The following is a 21,356-nucleotide window of genomic DNA, read 5'->3' on the forward strand; positions in this document are numbered from 1 at the left end:
TCTAATTCCACAGCCTATATACACACACACACACACACACACACACACATATATATATACACACACAGCTATATACATACATACATATATATATATATACACCCACACAACTATATATATATATTATATATATATATATATATATATATATATGTCCCTGCTCCCCAACCTACACCACATCCATGAATCTATAGAACAGACCAAACAAAAAGCCATTTTACTAGGATCAGTGATCTTGCTGAGCAAAGTCTGAAAGAATCTATTGTAGAATGGTTCGCCTTAACTCTCACTCGCCCCTCCCCACCGCCCCCCACTGACCAATATGGAACTGAGGGGGGAGGTGGTGTGTGTGGGAGATGTTAATGAATAACGAATTCCTTGATATTGTCTTATATGTAGAAAAAATACGTGTGCCTTTGTGTGTATGTGTCTATATAGTGTTGTATATATATTATAGGTATGTGTGTGTATGTATAGGATGTATATTATCATCATCATCATTTAAATCTAGTTTCCAGCTTGCATGGCCGACACTGAGTTGAGACAGAGTTATCACACAATACACATGTCTGTGTGTAGTGTATACAGCATGGTGTGTGGTGTGGTGTGTGTACATTTTAGCCCAGACATTCTTTCATTGAGGGTTTACTACAATCACATTCATCAGGAGTCTCTCTCTCTATCTATGTATTTATATATGTATGTATAAACACACACACATATCATCATCATCTGACTTCCATGATGACATGGGTTGGATACACACACCAATTCACATATGTATGTATGCCTAGACATGAGTTCTATATCATATTCTTGTTTTTCCCTGCTGGTATGGGTTGTCTGAGTCTTCTCCCAACATAAAATCTTGCAAATTTCAGCTGCAATCTTGCATCAATCCTTTGATGAAGTACCAACCTCTTGGGATCAACTTTCAACCCTTCTTCCGACTGCCCTTGGTTTCTTATACACAGCTTCCTTCCACTTAGATGCCAACCACTTCTTGCCTTCACACTATTACTACTATAACTACTTACTACTACACTACTACTATAAACTTACTACTACTACTACTCACTCTTCAGATTTTGTGTTTTGCTATTCATTCACATCCAGGGCCACATTCTCACCTCATTTCATTCCAGTTTAGCACATTCACTTTACTATGATAAAAAGCTTGAATACAAATAAACACAGAGAGAATGAGAAAAAACCACAGGCATACATAAAGTGACATGTAAATAGGATTAAAAGACAGAGTTGAAAGGGAGGAGAGAGGGGTGCGAGTGCGAGGAGAGACAGAGGGGAGAAAGAGGAGATAAAATATTAGAAAGAAATAAGTGGATACAATAAGCTTATGCAGAAAGGTTAGAAATGTAGCATATATCAGAGAGGAGTGGAAAATGATAACGTAAGGTTGACTGTATGTATATAACTAGTAGAGAACAAAGAGCAGAAAGACTAAGATCTAGAAAGAAAGTATCATTAGGTGGTGTTGTGTATAAAATGAATAATGTAAGTAGGATTTTATATTGTGGAAGAGAGGGAGAGAGGAAGGCAGAGGGGAGCGATGAATATATATATATATAATATATATATATATATATCTATATATATATATTATCATATATATATAAATATATATATTATATATAAGTAGATTTATATATATATAGAATATAAATAAATATAATATATATATATATATAAACAATATAATATATATCTATATATAAATAAATAATATATATATATATATCTATAATAAATAAATTTATATAGTATATATATAATACATATTATATATATCTAATATATATATAAATATATATATATATATATATAATTAAAATATATATATATATTATATATATATATAAATATATATATATATATATATATACACATATATAAATATATATATATATATATTTATATATATCAAATATATATAATATATTATATAAATATATATATATATATATAATATATATAATAAATATAAATATATTACTATATATATTATATAAATATATACTATATATAATATATAAAGATATATATTTATATATATAAATATATATATATATATAAATATTATATTATCTATATTATATTATAAATATAATTAGTATATATATATAAATATATATATATATATATATATATATATAGTATATATTATATAGATATATAATATATAAATATAGTATATATATATATATAAAGATATATAGATATATATATAATATATATAAATATATATATATATATATATATATAAATATATATATATAATATATATATATAAATATAATATATATATATAGATATAAATATATATATATATATATATATATATATATATATAATATAGTATATATAATAAATATATATATATATATATATATATAAATATTTATATATATATATATATAATATATATATATATATAGATATATATATATATATATATATATAAAATATATAAAACAATAGGAGAGTGGAGATTAATTGTACATCAATACTTTTATTAGAAAAAGTTCGCTAAACATGACCATTCTAAGACCGACATATGTTTCTGTTACAACAGTAGCAAAACTGCAGCACCCTCATCGGGGTCCACTCATTATGATGTTTACAGAACGTAATGAGTGGACCCCGATGAGGTTGGTGCAGTTTGGTGCATGTCTGCATGTGATGCAGTTTTGCTACTGTTGTAACAGAAACATATGTCGGTCTTAGAATGGTCACGTTGTAGCGAACTTTTTCTAATAAAAGTATTGATGTACAATTAATCTCCACTCTCCTATTGTTTTAAATATACACTCTATGCAGTATCTGGATTAAATTTATAACTGATTTTTTCCCTTCTACCTCATATATATATATATATATATATATATATATATATATATAAACCAGGTTGAGTCAAAAGTTTTTTCGGATTTTCACTCATGATTTTTGACAACTTGTATCTCCAAGTTATATTATCAATTTGATACAACTTCTTGTTCAATCGTGCTGAATAGTTTATTCTTTATTTTATAGCTTTGACAATGAGTGGTGAATAAATTGCAATAAGAGCCATTTTATGCTGCCTGTGGAAGAAAGGACTGAGTGCAAGACAGTGGCAAAATAAATTAATGATGGGGAAAGCCCAGGAACTGTCAATAAATGTGTGGCACAAAACTAGTTCAGATGTTTCAAGGAAGGTGACAACAGCCTCGAAGACAAACCAAGGTCAAGGAGACCTTCTGTTGTGGAAGATGAGGCCTTACTTGAAATGGTTGAACAACAGCCAAATACAAGCACTTGTACATTGTTGGCAGAACTTGGTCCTTTACAAAGTACCATCAACTGACACCTCCATAAGCTTGGCCTGTGAACAGATGCTGTCAAGAAGTTCCTCATGAACTGACCAATGACCAGGCTCAATGATGTGTGAACATTTGCAAACAGCTGCTGGCAAATCCTTGAGATGCCCATTTTTGGTGTTGAATCGTAACTGGGGATGAAAAATGGAACTATTTTTGTAATCCTAATAAGAGAAATCAGTGGCTTTGTTCCAACCAGGTTTTAGAACCTGTTGTCAAACAAGGGTGGTTTGAACAGAAGGTCATGTTGTGTGTTTGGTGGAATTTCGAGTGAGTGTTGCACTTTGAGCTTGTCCCAGATGGTCATGCTTTGAACACTAACCTATATGCTCAACAAGTGCAGTGACTATATGATGCTTTGAAAGCCCACTACCCGGCATTGGTCAATCGAAGACACGCACTCCTACAGCATGACAATTCCCCAGCACATACTGCCAATGTGATGAAGTGCAAACTTGAGGGTCTGTAAGTGCTGCCTCACCTTGCTTACAGTCTAGAACTTGCACCATCAGATTACCACCTTTTCCAAGCCATGGCTCATTTCCCGCCTAGACGGAGGTTCAACAATGTGGATGAGGTTGAAAACAAATGGTATCAGTGTGGAATTGAGATTCTGGCACAACAATGGCAACAGACAATAGAATATGATGGGATATATTTTGATGAATAAACACTTTTCGTATGTAATTTGTTTGAACTATTAATTAAAGCTTGAAATACGAAAAAACTTTTGACTCAACCTGGTATATATATATATATATATATAACGGACGTTAAAGGATGATGATGATGATGATATATATATAATAAGAGAGAGAGAGAGATACATATTGTAGATGTGTATGTACATTTTGCCATTATATTAGGGTAAAAGAACTGAAAAAGTGGTGTTTTTGGTAAAAAACTGCAAAGTAGACACTTGCTTGTCTCTCTCTCACACACACTCTCTCTCTCTCTCTCCCTCTCTCTCACTCTCAGAAATCCTGTAAACTAGTTGGAACCCTACATTTGTTGTCCACTTATTTCTGCAACAGAAAATATAAAAACAGCTCATGATGTCCAGTACTTGACCAATTCTCTCATCTCCTCTCTTACTTTTAATTGGTTAAACTTCATAATTAAGTTATTACTAAATTATTCTTTGAAGAAATAATAAAAAGTTGATAATTTCTCATTAAATATTGTTAATTTTAACAAATGAAGCTAATCATTTATAATTAGGTGTGGAATAAATTAGTGAATTAATTGTTAATTATTACTGATGCTAATTGTTAATGGTTTATAACCAGTTGTTGAGTATAAGGAGGTTGGGGTAATGGATTGGGTGGGGGTAGCAGCAGTGGACATTAAGTGGGGGCTTCAGGACAGTGGAGGGGGGCCTTAACATGCTTTGGAATCTCTAGTTTAGAAATAAGATATTTACAGGAGATGAGACCCACAATAAAATTGATGATGATGCTGGTAGTGGTTGTGGTGGTGATGGTTGCTGTCATCCTCATCATCATATCGGGGGGGGGGGGAGACACAAAGCACTAAAACAAGGAGAGGTCAAGCAGGGTGAAAGGAAATGCTAAATGTGTAGAGGAAGGTGGCAGTGGTATGGTAAAGGTCAATGGATGACCTTTAGTAGAGGGTGTGGTTCTGTTGAAGATGCTTGGCTGGGTGGGTAGGTGGGTGGGAAGTATTGGTTACCCCTAGGTTTATTGATCTGTTTCCACCCTCCCCCAGCTGATTCTGGGTGGAGCAGTCCTGTCTGTGTGTCTGTACTCAATACAGTCATGTTGCCATGTGCACTGTTGTTGCAAGTGTTGTGTTAAATGTTAACGAGCTTTAAGTGCATCTCTTTCCTAAAATGACAACTAATTGATCCATTCCGACCAGCCAGCCTTCCCACAATGCAACTGGAGACAGTTTCTCATTTTTCACAGATTTTCCAATATTATTTCTCTGTTATTAGTTTCATGTGATTTATAGCCAATTCTTCAAGAATGGTAACAATGCACACACAAACACATACATTGGCACATACACACATACATATATACACACACACGTTTGATTATAATGATAATAAAGTTGAATGTTAATCCATTTTCTACTCAGTTTATCCCATTCCAGAATATATGGGTGTTGGGGGCAGTGAATGGAGAAACTTGTCTAAGCCTTAATTCACTTCACAGTTTATTTCACTCAGATCACATCCTCTCTGATCTCTAGTGACTGTTTTATGATTTATGGACAGTGAAAATATATTTGTTGTAGCTGACAAGACACTTTGCAACAGTTAAACGGCCCCTTAAGGGGAATTAACAAATATTATTGTCAAGAATATAACACATTAATGTCACTCATGTCAACTTTCTTTTAGATGGCTGTGGGCAGTGCCCTGCCTGCATTGTGTAAAATGACAAAAGGAAGAGAGGAAAAAAGATGATTTACCTTTGGCGAGGCACAGTGCCAATAGGTGGCACCACTGTAGTATATAGGGAATCCAGAATATTTTTTTCTGAAGATCCATTCTGGTCAATGTAGTAATCTGGAATAGAGAGAAAAATATTTTAATTACAGCTGTCATATAATTTTATTATAAGGATTTGTAAGAATCAAGGCACATCAACTCATAGGATGTCAGGAATGGCTAGGTAACATAGAGCTCACATTGAAATAAACAACACTGAAAACACATCAAGTGTTGATAGGATAACGTAGATATGCAAGTACCAAATCCAATTTAAGCCATAGATCCGACTCAGAGGAGGGCCTTTGGTGTGGTGTAGTATAGAAAGTAAATACTAGTGGCCTTTAAAATTTACGACAGCTGTTTTGGTAGAATTTTATTTATTTAATGCAGTCATAAAAGATTACATCATAATATATAACCAATCTTTGGGTGGCGAGCTGGCAGAATCGTTAGAGCATTGGAAAATATGTTTTGCGGCATTTAACTCCAGCGTTTTACGTCCTGCTTATGTCAGCTTTTCCTTTTCATTGTTCAGGGATCGATAAAATAGGGTATTAGTTAAGTCATGGAATCGATGGTATCGATTGTTCCCTTCCCCTCAAAATCCCTGGCCATATGACTATGCATGTCAGTGACAAGTTCTCAGTTTCGAGCGACGACAATTTTGACAACATATTACAGACAATAAATGTTTAAGTGAAGTTAACGGTCTTTGTATGTCTATTTAGTTGAGTGTTTAATGTATGGTACCCTTTTTTTTATATATAACAACCCGCCCGAAAATACCTCTTTCTACGATAGCAAACTTCTATTTTAAAATGAAATTTGGTAAGAAAATGGGAAAAGCAGTAGCGTGTACTTCGGATAAGTATCATAAAACCGCAACTTTGTAGCTCTCGTAATCTGGCAAGCCCATGATCTGACGAAGAGGGTGACGGGTTTAAATAGATATATCACTACCTCCCCCTGTCTCTTCCGCTTTTTGTAATTTGGCGCCATTTCGTGATTGAATCAGTCCACATCATGATGTAATAGTAGGTCTCAGTTCAAATATCTCTTCCGATGCTCCAAAGTTGGTGGATGAAGACATAACTCAATTGGTCTCTATCTCCGTGTTTTTGTCTTTTAAGTTAACCAACCGTCTTCTAGGTAATTCTTTTATGACAATTATTTAACCACTTCTTCATACTTAACACAATTTACTTGTCACCTTTGGCTCATTGAATTACGTCCTTCTTTTACAATGTCTTCCAAATTTTCTGTTTTAAGAGCGCAGATGCCCGTCTGTCTTTTTTTTAAATTATAATTGCGCGTGCGTAACAACCCATACTGCTCCCTGAAAATGAATGGCTGAAACAAGTGAAATATCAGTCTTGTTTAAAGTTAAACAATTCTCATAGAAGAAAACACGATATTGACTAATTCACCGTCATACGTCTACTAAAAACTTTAACATACTTCCAAAATTGATCCACGCACCGACATAAAAAAAATTTCAATTTCAACCAAATTTACAAAGTGTTGCATTACAAGAGGGACGATGTTTCAATAATGAAAGTAATGTTAAGGCGGCAAGCTGGCAGAATCGTTAGCACGCCTGGCGAAATGCTTACGTTCTGAGTTCAAATTCCGCCGAGGTCGATTTTACCTTCCATCCTTTCGGGGTCGATTAAATAAGTACCAGTTACGCACTGGGGTCGATGTAATCGACTTAATCCGTTTGTCCCCTCTATGTTTAGCCCCTTGTGGGCAGTAAAGAAATGGGTATTTCGTCTGTCTTTATGTTCCGAGTTTAAATTCCGCCGAGGTCGATTTTGCCTTCCATCCTTTCGGGGTCGATTAAATAAGTACCAGTTACGCACTGGGGTCGATATAATCGACTTAATCTGTTTGTCCCCTCTATGTTTAGCCCCTTGTGGGCAGTAAAGAAATAAACGTTAGCACGCCGGGCGAAATATTTAGCGGTATTTCGTCTGTCTTTACGTTCTGAGTTCAAATTCTGCCGAGGTCGACTTTGCCTTTCATCCTTTCGGGGTCGATAAATTAAGTACCAGTTACGTACTGGGGTCGATGTAATCGACTTAATCACTATGTTTAGCCCCTTGTGGGCAATAAAGAAATAAGAAACGTTAGCACGCCGGGTTAAATGCTTAGCGGTATTTCGTCTGTCTTGTTGTTCTAAGTTCAAATTCCGCCGAGGTCGACTTTACCTTCCATCCTTTCGGGGTGGATAAATTAAGTACCAGTTGCGTTCTGGGGTCGATCTAATCGACCGGCTCCCTCCCCAAAAATTTCGAGCCTTGTGCCTAGTGTAAAAAAAGAATAATGAAAGTAATGTTTCGCCGGATTAGTCACATCTGTACTATTATAATAAAGAAAGCAGCGATCCTTCGTTTTGAGAAAGCTGCTTAACAATCTATAATGGGCACTGTCATGCTATTAGCTGTCAGAAGTGAAAGTACGTCAACTGTGGTTATTGACTGAATCTTTCCATTCTGAGTTCAAATTCAGCTGTCGCTTACATGGGAGGTATTCTAACCCGTTGCCGCCCAGTTTAACACCAACGGACAATTGAGTGCCTTTAGCAGAACCAATTCCGTTTGTGATTATTCAGATTATGTCCCTCATTTGACGATACCTCTCTCTCCCTTTCTCCCACTCGACTGTTAAGGATTATGAGCATCGCCATTCCTCTTAAGTAAACGATAGAAAAAGAAAAATTAGTTTTCTCGTAATTTCTTGGTCGAGTACCTTATTTAATGGTGTTTAAGATGCACTTAGCAACACATGTGGCGCCACGTAAAAATGCACTCGTTAAACTGTAAAGTGGCTGGTTGTTAGGAAGGGCACCCAGCCTGGAACCTGGTGTAGCTCCCTGGCCTTGCCAGCTCCTGTTGAACCAGCCAACCCATACCAGCGTGGAAAAATGATGTTATATGATGCCCCTCTCCCCCGCCCCGCAAAAAAAATTACTCCAGGTCTTAGATATAAAGTTGGGCCTCTTAGAAGCTAATTCCTGAATGTACCAAAAACTATTTTTGTGAATCTGTGCATCTTTTATACCGTCAAATATGGTATGTTTTTCTAAAACATGCTTGGAGTCTTTTATACTTATTAGAGTAATTTTGTTAAAACAATATAGGTACAGGCGTGGTTGTGTTAACAAGCTTGTTTTACAACTGTGTAGTTTGGGGTTCTGTCCCACTTCAAGTGCTGAAGTTGACACAATCAACTTACCTACTCTGCCTGAACTTGACAGGCCTTGTGTCAAAAATTGAAACCATCATTATTATTGTTAGTCATTGACTATAAGGTGGCAAGCTGGCAGAATCGTTAGCATGCCGGGCAAAATGCTTAGCGATATTTCGTCTGCTGCTACGTTCTGAGTTCAAATTCTGCCAAGGTCAACTTTGCCTTTTATTCTTTCAGGGGTCGATGAAATAAGTACCAGTTACACACTGGGGTCAATATAATTGACTAGCCCCCTTCCCCCAAAATTTTCAAGGCCTTGCACCTAGTGTAAAAATAATTATTGTAGTCATTGAGTGATAGGGCTTTTCCTTGCTCCTTAATTCTTCCCAATTTGATTTTCTGTGTTCCCTCGCATTAAATACATTAACACTTGCATTTAATTATGAAATTGTTTATTTGTTGTTTTTCCAGAGACTTCCAGCATTTTAACACAGTGTTACCATGAACGTGAAAAAAGTTTATCCAGCTTCATATCGGAACCCGAAATGTTCTCGTTGTAAAAATCATGGCTCTGATGCCAAGATGAAGGGCCACAAAGGTTTCTGCCCCTACATCTTATGTGATTGCATAAAATGCATCTTGGTAGAGGAACGGCGCCGAATCAACAGACAACAGAATCTGCTCCGAAGATATCCTGACATCAACGTCAAGGATATTTTCAAAGGTTGCATAAGATGCGAAAAATTCTGCCAACAGGTGACTGATTATTCTAACTGCGTCACTGCAGGTGAGATTACATTTATTTATTTATTACATAGAGTAACGCCTCAATATACGTGTTAACTTGTTCCTGGAGACTGCTTATAAATCGAAAACTCGTAAAGCAGAGCAGTAATTAACCATAGTAGTCATGTAATTCGTTCCCAGAAAAATATTTTACCTGTAAAGTTTATAGTACTTGGGGATCTTTTCGGTTTGAACGGCAGTTTTTAACATAATTTCTAGGTAACTAAGAAATTTGAAACTTTGTATACTGGTAGAATGCGTTTATAAAACATCTTTTTCTCTTGGCTTTATTGAGAAAATTCTATAGTTTGTATGATATTTGTTGTTATTTTTCTTCAATTTCTGCTATTTCAACCAATCACCTACATGTATTGAGGTGAAAAACATTCTGTGCCGTATGAATATGTCCCTCATTTACGAAACAGATTGGGTTTATTTACATTTCTGAAGAAAAAAAGATACCCTTCCCCCAACCCTGACCCGGATTGACATGCAATAGATCGATACTAGGGTCATAATTATGGGTGACAATTTCATATGACACCGCTAGGAAAAACACAGCCGTTCAAACCGAAAATATCCGTACTTAGAAATAAATAGTAATAAATCAACAGTAGAATGTAAAGAATATTCTATGTAAAGTAAAAATAACGTCAAGGTCCTTTATAATAAAAGATACTAATATTATAATGGTTTTCTGAATCACTTTCACTCACACTAGACTCGTGCACACCATCACTTGTATATGTGGTTGCTGATTCACAAGCACTCATAGACAGACTGTGGATTTCTTTTTGAAAACAAGTTTAGGGTTATTTGCTTAGAAGAAGCTTTCTTTCGCTCTCTAATAAATCTCTCGGTAACATACCGAAACATTTGTTGTGCTTCAAAATAAAACTCATAAACTTGGGGTTTTGTAAAACGGGTCCTTGTAATATGAGGTTATTACTGTATATGCCAGGTATGGCTGTGTGGTTAAGAAGCCGGATTTGAAACCACAGGATTTTGGGTTCACTTCCACCTTGCCCCACAGTGTCTTTTACTAGAATCCTGTGCCTTGTGAGTGAATTTGGTAAACAAGGTGTACATGCATGCATATGTATGTATATATCACTTGATTGACCAGGCTATCAGATGTTGTTACATATCGCTGGTCACAATACACTTTCTGTATTGTTTTAGCCTTCAAATAACACAACCAACATTCCCCACAGATCAAAAGGGGGTCTGGAGCAACGTGAAATGAAGAGTTTTGCTCAAGAACACAAGGCATTGCCCAGTCAGGGAATCAAACCTTCAATCAAGTGATTGTGAGTCTAACAGCCAAACCACTAGGCCACGTATATATGTACATTTGCATACATGTACACATATATCTGTGTATGTGTGTGTATATATATTGTATATGTGTGTACGTATATGTATATGGGTATATATGTTATGTATATGTGTATATAAATGTGTATATATGTCTATATATGTGTGTATATAATGTGTATATCTGTATATGTATATATATGTATGTATATGCATATCATCATATATCATGTCGTTACGTCCGTATGCTAGCATGGGTTGTTATATGATAGTCTAATTTGGCAATGTTTCTACATATGTCCTGATATGTATGTGCTTTTTACGTGATACAGGTATACGGTCAGATATGTGTATTTTATATAGGCGGTGCTGCATAGTATAGTGCTGTATGATTGTGGTTCATTATTATTTCGCTTATGTCTTCAAATAGTGTGTGTGTATATATATGCGTATATATATGTGTATATATGTATGTGTATATATGTATATGTGTGTATATATGTATATATATATGTATATGTGTGTATATATATGTATGTATGTGTGTATATATGTGTATATGTATGTATGCGCCACACACACACACACACACATTATGAAAGAGCTACTGATAATTTCAAGCTTGGAAATACATGGCAACTTATACAAATCTTCCAATTTAATGTATCTTAAAGCATGAAATTATTCTTGGCTCTTTTGTAATTATGTATATTAAATGATATTTATCTCACAGGGTGGGGTACTTTTATTGTTGACCCTATAAAGGAACTGTAAACTGTGTGTGTATATGAAGGGGTTCTGAAAAGTTTCTGGTTTCGGGTGAAAGAAAATTCAGGAGGATCAGTTAATTACAATTTTATTCAACATATTCTCTTCACAGATTCAGACTCTTATTTGCAACGGTTCTTCAGTTTTTCTAAACCCTGTAAAAGAACTCTGAAGGCCTGGTTTCCAACCATGCCTTTCACGACACCCTTAAAGCCAGAAACTTTTCAGCACCCTTTCATGTGTGTGTGTAGAAATATAACTGCATGTGAACTGTTGGCGATTTTCCCTTATTTTTCCTTCTTTCTCTTTGGGCTTTCCTGTTTCCGACAAAGAACTATGCTCAAAATGTTAACAACTCTCTCCTTTCACCAAGCGTCAAATTAATATATTTCTTGTGCATGTCCTCACATCTACATTTTTCTTTTTTTTCTCTGTATTTTGTTTGTTTATTTGAATTTACACACACACACACAGAGTAAAATCCTTCGCCATATCCTGGTTCACCTATTGCAGTTTCTTATTAAAGCTTATGTCGATTCCTCTGTGGTGTTCTTTTGCAATTATAATAAAATAAATATATACAAATTATAAAAACAATAAAAACAAAACATACAGTACTGTTTCTATTTTGCGTATTTTCACCTATCACAGGATGTTTTTGGAATGTAACACCCACAATAGTCGAGGGGTTACTGTAGATATTAAGATTCAAATTTCCAATGGCTGAAGATAAGCATTAAATTTTGAAACTTTAAGTACCAAGGAATTAGAATCAAACTGTTTTGATCCCTCCATGGAACTCCCAATAAATTGATCGAGTGCCCTTCTTTTGTTTGTCCACTCACTCGTATACTACAAACACACACACACACTTGTAGTGCTTGGAAAAAGGTGTGAGGGTTGCCAAGAGGACAGGATTAGGGAGTGGGGGGAGGGTAAGCATAGTGCATGAAGGGGAAAGAAGAGGAAGGGAAGTGATGTAGAGATGTAGTTTGATTTGTTGTGGGAAGTTTTCTTGTTAAGTATAGGTGGAACGTTCAGCGCTTCTAGAACTGTTTCACTGACATGGGCGGGTTTTCTCAAGGACTTCATATTGCAAGACATCTTGGTCCATTGTCATTTGTTCCATGAGGCCCAACATCCTGAGATTGGTCCCTACCACTTCATCCCATGTCTTCCTGGTTCTCCCTCTTCCATGGGTACCATCCACTTTCGCTGATCACCACTTCTTTATGCAGCTGTCCTCATTCATACGCATCACATGTCCAAACCAACGTAGTCTTCTCTCTTGCATGCTACATTTGATTCCTCTTCTGCCCAACTTTTCTCTCAATACATTTGCACTTTGTCATACATGTGCACTGATGTTGCACATCCAACAGTGCATACCACCTTCATTTCTCTCCAGTCTGTACATGTCTTCTGCAGTCAGAGCCCATGTCTCACTACCATGGAGTATATCCGTTCATACACAAGCATCATATAGTCTACCTTTCACTCTGAGAGAGTTCTTTCGTTGCCAACAGAGGTAATATTTCTCTGAACTTCCTCCACCCAATTCTAGAAACAATACTTTCAGAGCATCCCCCACCATTGCTAATTTGGTCACCTATATAACAGAAACTATCTCCAACCTCAAGAGAGCCTCCTGGGCATTTGAGAGAATCTACGTCCCCTGTGCTCTTAGTGCTTATTCTTCCTGCACATCTGCCACATACAAAGACTACTTTATCTGTTAATCTTGTTATTCCACTGTACCTCTTATGTGTCCATAGTTTACACTGGGTGCAGTGAATGGAATTTCTTTCAACGCCTTTCCTACATACTGAGCAGGGCCATTTACCTGATGGAAAGAGTTTTTATCTTCTTTCTTACTAACAACTTCGGTCTTTGCTAGGTTAACTTTAAGACCCTTTGATTCCAGGTTTTGTTTCCATACCTGGAATTTCTTCTCCAATTCTGCTAAAGATTCTGCAATAAGAACAAAGTCATCAGCATATAACAGTTCCCACAGGTATCCAGTTTTGAATTCCTCTGTTATGGCCTGGGGGACTATAATGACTAAGAGTGGGCTGAGAACTGAGCCTTAGGGAACCCCTACCTGTATGCTAAATTCATCACTGTATTCATGGCTGACTCTCACCTTACTGACAGCACCACTGTATATGGCTTGTACAGTTCTAACCAGCCACTCCTCTACTCCTAACTTCCTTAGAGACCACCATATAACAGAGTGGGGAACTCTGTCGAAGGCTAAGTACAATGGCTTACTTTTGGCCAAGACCTTTTCCTGTAGCTATCTCACTAGGAAGATAGCATCAGTGGTACTCTTTCCAGGTACAAAACCAAACTGCATCTCACCTAGTTTAATTCTATTCCTAATTCAACTATAACCCTCTCAGTGACTTTCATGGCTTGGTCTAGCAATTTAATGCCTGTGTAGTTCATTTCTGTCTAAGGCATCACCTTTACCCTTGTAGCAGCTAACAATAATACCACTACACCAGTCATTGGGGGTGATGCCTTCCTGAATAATCTGATTAACTTCACGGGTGACTAAGCTATATCCTTCACCACTGGAGATTTTAATCATCTTAGCAGTGATTCCTGATGTCTGACTCCCATATATTGCATTAATATTCTTGCACTTTCTGTTGCATTGTTGCAAAATATGCCGAATATGCTCCTTTGTCACTTCCATTATAGCTTTGGAAAAATAACTGTTTAAATCAAACTGCACTCTTCAAAACTTGCACTAAGAATAAGTAGAAGTTAAAATCACTACCTGCTTTTACAGTAAGTTGAAGCAAGTAGTTTATCCCATCCCTCTTCCGACTTTTAGTTCATGCAATTGAAAGATCCCACATTTATGGGACGACCCAGTGTGTGTGTGTGTGTGTGTGTGAGTGATGATTGCCTCATCTTGTCAGATGGTAGCTGCCTCCTATTCAGGCTTACTGTTTTGATGTACTTTCATCCATGCATGGATATGACTTCAAACATCACCATTGAACTTTAAAAAATACAAAATGGATCAAGAAAGAAAATTATTTGACATGCCATTAGATTTAACCCTTTAGCATTTAAACCGGCCATATCCGGCCAAAAGTATTCTGCTTGTTTTATGTTCAAACTGGCCAGATCTGGTCTCTTGCACCAACCCTACAATATCATTTAAAAATCTCATAGCTACAAGATAATGCCTGATTAGTTCAAAACAATGTGGATAAAAAAGGATTAATTTTGGCAGAATAATGCAAACAATAAAGGGTTAAATGACAAAAAAGCTTGTGCAACACTTTTGCCATTCTTTTGGTTGCCAAAGTAGATTCCAGCACCAACCATTGCAAAGTGACTGTTACTATTTTCACTACAAATTTTGTCTCAGAGTATCTTTCTCATTGGCTGCCTTCCTTTCCCATGGCTTTGTCAAAAATAGTCGGAGCTTCCTCTATCCCCAGGAAATCTATTTAACCCTGAGATGGGAACCAAATAGGTACCACCCATTCCTGGTCAGAATAGAATGGGAACAATGGTAATTAATGGGACGACTCCTTACTCTCCACAACCCCGGAACTCTCAAACTGGAGCCTCATCACCGACATCACAGGACATTATAAATATGAAGGCACGTGGCTTGGTGGTTAAGCATGTTGTAGTCACGGTCTTACTATCGTGGTTTCGCTTCCTGGACCGGAAGGTGTGAAGCTTTCATTTCTTTTGTAGGCGCAGGAGTGGCTGTGTGGTAAGTAGTTTGCTTACCAACCAAATGGTTCCGGGTTCAGTCCCACTGTGTGGCACCTTGAGCAAGTGTCTTCTACTGTAGCCTCGGGCCAACCAAAGTCTTATGAGTGGATTTGGTAGATGGAAACTGAAAGAAGCCCATCACATACATACACACACACACACACACACACACACACTGTGTGTATGTGTTTGTACCCCCAACATCGCTTGACAACCGATGTTGGTGTGTTTACGTCCCCATAACTTAGCAGTTTGGCAAAAGAGACCAATAGAATAAGTACTAGGTTTACAAAGAATAAGTCCTGGGGTCGATTTGCTCAACTAAAGGCGGTGCTCCAGCATGGCCGCAGTCAAATGACTGAAGCAAGTAAAAGAATAAAAGAAAATAAAAGTATATACAGTTTTCACATCCATGCAGTAGTTGCAAATAGGTGGCGCTGTCATGCAAGCAGTGTGGTTTCCGATCTTATCTGGAAACGTGTCTAGCTACAGAGGAATAGTACCAGGCTTGGAAGTGGGAGAGGGTTGGTGACAGGAAGTGTGTTTGCTTCTTTGTCTTGACATCACAAATTCCCTGTTCTATCCCCTGTTCTATCATCAACTCCCTTGAGTCCCCTCCACTCTCTTCTCTTCATTAATGACTTTCTTCTCTTAATTAATCACAGCCAACAACAACACCTCTCACACAGCTAACACTTCCTTTCATTCTTCCCTAGTTAAACATTATCCATTCATAACTTTGGCACCACCACACACCAAAACCTGCTCTCATTCCATGAGCTGTAACCTCAAAAGGATCCAAATGGGTCTTTGAGAATCTGAACAAACAAAGGATTCTTTTGTCAGGATTCTCAGACGAAAGAATTAAGATTGGATAAAATATTGAGCAGTATTTAATCACTAAGTTCTTTGTTTTGAGTTGAAATCCTGCCATGGCCTGTATGGGTGGTAGACTTCATTCCTTGCTTGGTTTATCGCTGCTGCCATCACCTTGGTACCTTGGGTGCTCTTTATTGTAAGAATTCACTCTCTTGTAAGTCAGATTTTGGTCAAGTCTTTGGTTTGAGGATATCTTCTTACTCTCTCTCCCACTTTCTACCCCCTTCTCTCCTGTCACTTTCCCTCTCTCTATCCATTCTTCCCCTTTCTCCAGTCTTGGAGGCCCCTACAAAGGGATGTGGGCATTGCCTTCCCTGCTGACTAAAATATATATATATACTAGCACTATTACCTGGCAACGCTGGGTCATAGTGCTAGTGCCTGCATATACAGCTGTGTGCGTGCACACATACACTCGAGTACTGTCCAAATCTCCGACCAATCACATACAGCTATCTGGCATTCAATTGGTGTATCAAGTTTCGTTCATTTTGATTGGGTTTTGGATAGAAAATTCACAAAAAAGTAATTTCTATTGATTTTTTTTAATGGTTTTCGGGGTGACTGGGGAAATGTAAAGATGTGCATGACCACCCTTGGACGGTTTTGAATGACCATAGAAAGTGCGAGCCCTCTAACTGAAAAATTGTGGATTTGTATAAAGGACATGCACAGACAGACATTTTGCCATTTATATAGAGACTAGCAGAATTGCCCGGCGTTGCTCGGGGCTGAATTGCTTGAAAGTACTGTTAATGAATGCACTGAATTATGATGATTATTCAGGCAAATATTGATATAAGTTTACGATGGGAGATAAGGACTTAACGATCAAACGTGTGCCATTGCATTGTTTTGGGGGAACCAAATTTCTGATGAGCATTATAGGGGCACCAACTTTAAGTTTGAGAATGTGTGGTGGTAGTCCGGGGTGCTCAAAGGAATTGAGTATCTCTATTGGATAGTTGATGACGTCCTCTGGGTCAGGAGTTGTATCGATAGACTGATATACATAGACTTCCCCAGGAATGAGTTTTAGCATTTCATCATTAATATGGTGAACAGTTTATTCCTCGGGGCCAGTTAGCCTTTTTGCCAATCCAATCCATATTCTGATAATTAGCTTGTAGATCTGGGAACACTGCATCTCTGAGATCAGAAGGCGTCTTAACAATGGTACAAATGGAATCGATGGCAATATTACCATTTTCATCCCCTGGTATTTTGCCTTCGCCAAGTGCAAGGAGGGTGTGAGGAAATGCTACTGATGTGATATTACGTCGCATATGAGCACGCATATTGGTGTGAAGTTTGAGAGTTACTTCCCTTTATTTAAAAAAATATGCATTCAAATGGAAAAAAATGATGGTAAATTATTTGTAAAATCGTAGACTCATTGTAGATGCACGCTAATACCCAGAAGGGCTCGATATGAATCACGACTATAAGATACCCGGTTTTGGTTAAACTGCATCGCAAAATGTGGGAGTAGTTAGGAATCTAAATCGGAGTAGACAGACACAACCTTTCTTTTCTATATAAATATTTTCATCCTAAAAAACTTTGTATGGATTGAATGGTTACCTCTATCGAAATATATACACGCACATTATACATACATGTGTGTATAGATGAATATATAAATGCATTTAAATATCTATATACACTTTTGGGCGATCTTTCTGTTTCTTAGAGATAACTTTAGATCTTATTTTCGTCCTAAAATACTTTGTATGGAGTGAATGGTTACCTCTATGGAAATATATACACACACGTTATACATACATGTGTGCATAGATGAATATATAAATACATTTATATATCTATATACACTTTTGGGCGATCTTTCTGCTACTTAGAGATAACTTTAGATCTTATTTTCGTCCTAAAGAACTTTGTGCGGAGTGAATGGTTACGTCTATGGAAATATATACACACACATTATACATGCATCTGTGTATAGATAAATATATAAATACATTTAAATATCTATATACACTTTTGGGCGATCTTTCTGCTACTTGGATATACTTTAGATCTTATATTCGTCCTAAATAACTTTGTATGGAGTGAATGGTTACCTCTATGGAAATATATACACACACATTATACATACATCTGTGTATAGATGTATATATAAATACATTTAAATATCTATATACACTTTTGGGCGATCTTTCTGCTACTTGGATATACTTTAGATCTTATATTCGTCCTAAAAACTTTGTATGAATTGAAAAAGAAAATGAATTGAAATTTTTAAGAAAGGAATTTGTTTACATACATGTGTGAAATGACAAATGTTTGTGCAGTTGTCCGAAATGGAACCAGGGTAAATGTGTGGAACTGATGTATTATAATGAATAGTCCTTCTTGTTGTGAATATTAATTTGATTAATATGAACTGAAAATCAGTGGTGTAGCATATAAGACCATAGGTGATCTTCTAGCAAAAAGGATGACCAGTCTGACTGGCTCATCCCTGTCACACACTCACACACACACACACACACCCACACACACACTCACACACACACACGTTAGCTTACAATTTTATTTATATATTTGCGTGTCTATGTGTGTAAAGAGGAAGTGGGAGTAATATGCAGAGTAAAGGCTTTGAAGTGAAAGAGTGAAAAGGTAAAATATTTAGTTTTTTCGAATTTTTTCTGAAATGGGGGTGAAATTGAAAGAAATTTTGTATGCCGTGACCGAATGGAAGTACTTTGAAAAATCATAGGTAAACTCTAATTGAAGAAATTGTGTGAGGAGTAAATCGCTATGTATTTATTTGTTTCTGTTTGTTGTGTTTTTTTTTGAGTAGTGGTTTAAGGTACACTTGCAAAGAGAAAGAAGGAGAAATTATGGTGATAGCATGAGTGAAGCAGTTCATCCGTTTTATATAAATACTTTCACTTTAATCGTTGCACACTTGCAAAGAGAAAGGAGGAGAAATTAGGGTGATAGCATGAGTGAAGCAGTTCGCTCCATTTTTGTGTGTGTGTGTGTGTGTGTGTGCTGTAGCCCACACTAAGAAAAGCACTTCACTTACACACCACAATGTGAGTTTTCTCGAAATTTTGCTTAATTGGAGTTGAAATTTTAAAAACTGTACCTGGCACGACCCGATGCATTCTACTCTTAAAAATGCTAGGTAAATTGTAATTGAAGAAATCCTATATTGTAGATTTCTTTAAGAGACAAAGGGAGGCAGATAGAATCTGCCTTTTATAATAAGAGATATAAAGAAAAAGAAAAAAATTAACCTGTTTATGAAAGAGTGGAAAAATGGATGTAAAATAAAGGAACCAAGCTCTCTAAAGGTGAGATTAATTTCCAGGGGAAATTATTAGTTGTTGATGCCTTTATTCCTTAGGTAAATTTCGTTGTAATTTTTTTTTTATTTTGTTCATCTTACCATTTCAGATTCTTTCATGCCATCACCAAACGCCTACCCTGTTGTCCAACAGATCAACGGGAATCAATCGATGCCAAGCGTTAACCTGCAGATGCCTTCCACCCAGCCACCACCCAGTCATATCTATTCTTCTTCGCCTCAGCCAGACTTTGGCTACTACACCCCGAAGACACCCTTTGCCATTTTCAACTACCCTGCCGCCACTTCCAGCAAGATGTCTGACGTACACAGCAGCAATAGTAACATTAGTAGTAGTAGTAGTAGCAGCAGCAGTAATAGTAGTAGTAGTCCTACCACTACTACTACCACCACCACCGCTACTACTACTTCTGCCAGTAACACTATGTATTATACTCCAGTGCAGGTGGCCACGGATGGCATGCCAAGTTCAGAGTTCAGTCCTTCGTATATTTACCCAGGTAATGGCTGCCAATTGGCACAACCACCTCAAAATCTTGGATTTGGTAATTACAACCGACCTTCGTTATTCTGGAACACTTTTAATTATCCTGTTAATTCCTGGCTGCTGAAGTTCTGTGACAACTCCGTGCCTTCCAATGCGGACAATTTCTTGAAATCCTGCAAGTTTGCAGCTGACACGACGAAATAAGAAACATGTTTTAGAGATATGTGTGTGTGTGTGACGAACTACTGTTTAATTTCTTTCATTTGTTTATTATATCATTCATTACTCTACAGAATGTGTGTGGGGGGTGTGCTCTCCTACTTTCTTTGGTATCCCCCACCCTCCCCCAACTAACATCATTGCTCAAATCCCTCCCACCCCCTTATCTTCCCTCCTCCCTAAATCTACCCTTTGACCTTCCCTGATCTTTACCCTGGTGTCGGGTAAAAGTTTTGGGAATCTGAAGAATTCTAACATTTGAACATGAAAAGAAGAATTACTTCAAAAGAAAACATTTTTTTATCATTGATTATCAAGTATTTCAACTTCAAAAATACGAAAATATTTTTTTAAAATTTTTTCGCCTTACAAATTCTCTCCTCCACAGATAAACTTGTGAATGGTTTCCTCAACTCCATCCAAACTAGCTGTGAATAGGAACCATAATTTTGGGATAACAGTAAGCAGCGGTAGCTGTGTGTAACTGAAGAATTAATTCGTTAACCAAGTTTGGAGTTTAACTTGTCCTGTAGGAACAGATTGTATCTCTCTCTCTCTCTAGGCATGACTGTGTGATAAGAATCTTGCTTCCCAACCACATGGTTCCGGGTTCAGTCCCATTGCATGGCACCTTGGGCAAGTGTCTTCTATGGTAAGCCTCAGGCCAGAAAAGTCTCGGGTGGATTTGGTAGATGGAAACTGAAAGAAGCCTGTCATGTGTTTATGTGTGTCCACCACCACTTGACAACCGGTGTTGGTGTGTTTACGTTCCTGTAAACTGATAGA

General features: G+C 36.8%; 1 protein-coding gene across 1 annotated transcript; it reads left to right on the forward strand.

The window, feature by feature from the left end:
- The first annotated feature begins 6,924 nt into the window (after positions 1–6,924).
- LOC115221642 (doublesex- and mab-3-related transcription factor 1-like) lies at positions 6,925–20,555 on the forward strand. Its single transcript, XM_029791841.2, has 3 exons — positions 6,925–6,987; positions 9,502–9,817; positions 19,954–20,555. The coding sequence occupies exons 2-3, from the start codon at positions 9,532–9,534 to the stop codon at positions 20,553–20,555; spliced, it is 888 nt and encodes a 295-aa protein (XP_029647701.2). The 5' UTR covers positions 6,925–6,987; positions 9,502–9,531.
- The last annotated feature ends 801 nt before the right edge of the window (positions 20,556–21,356 follow it).

This window comes from Octopus sinensis, linkage group LG18 (genome assembly GCF_006345805.1).
Source record: "Octopus sinensis linkage group LG18, ASM634580v1, whole genome shotgun sequence".
Lineage (NCBI taxonomy): Eukaryota > Metazoa > Mollusca > Cephalopoda > Octopoda > Octopodidae > Octopus > Octopus sinensis.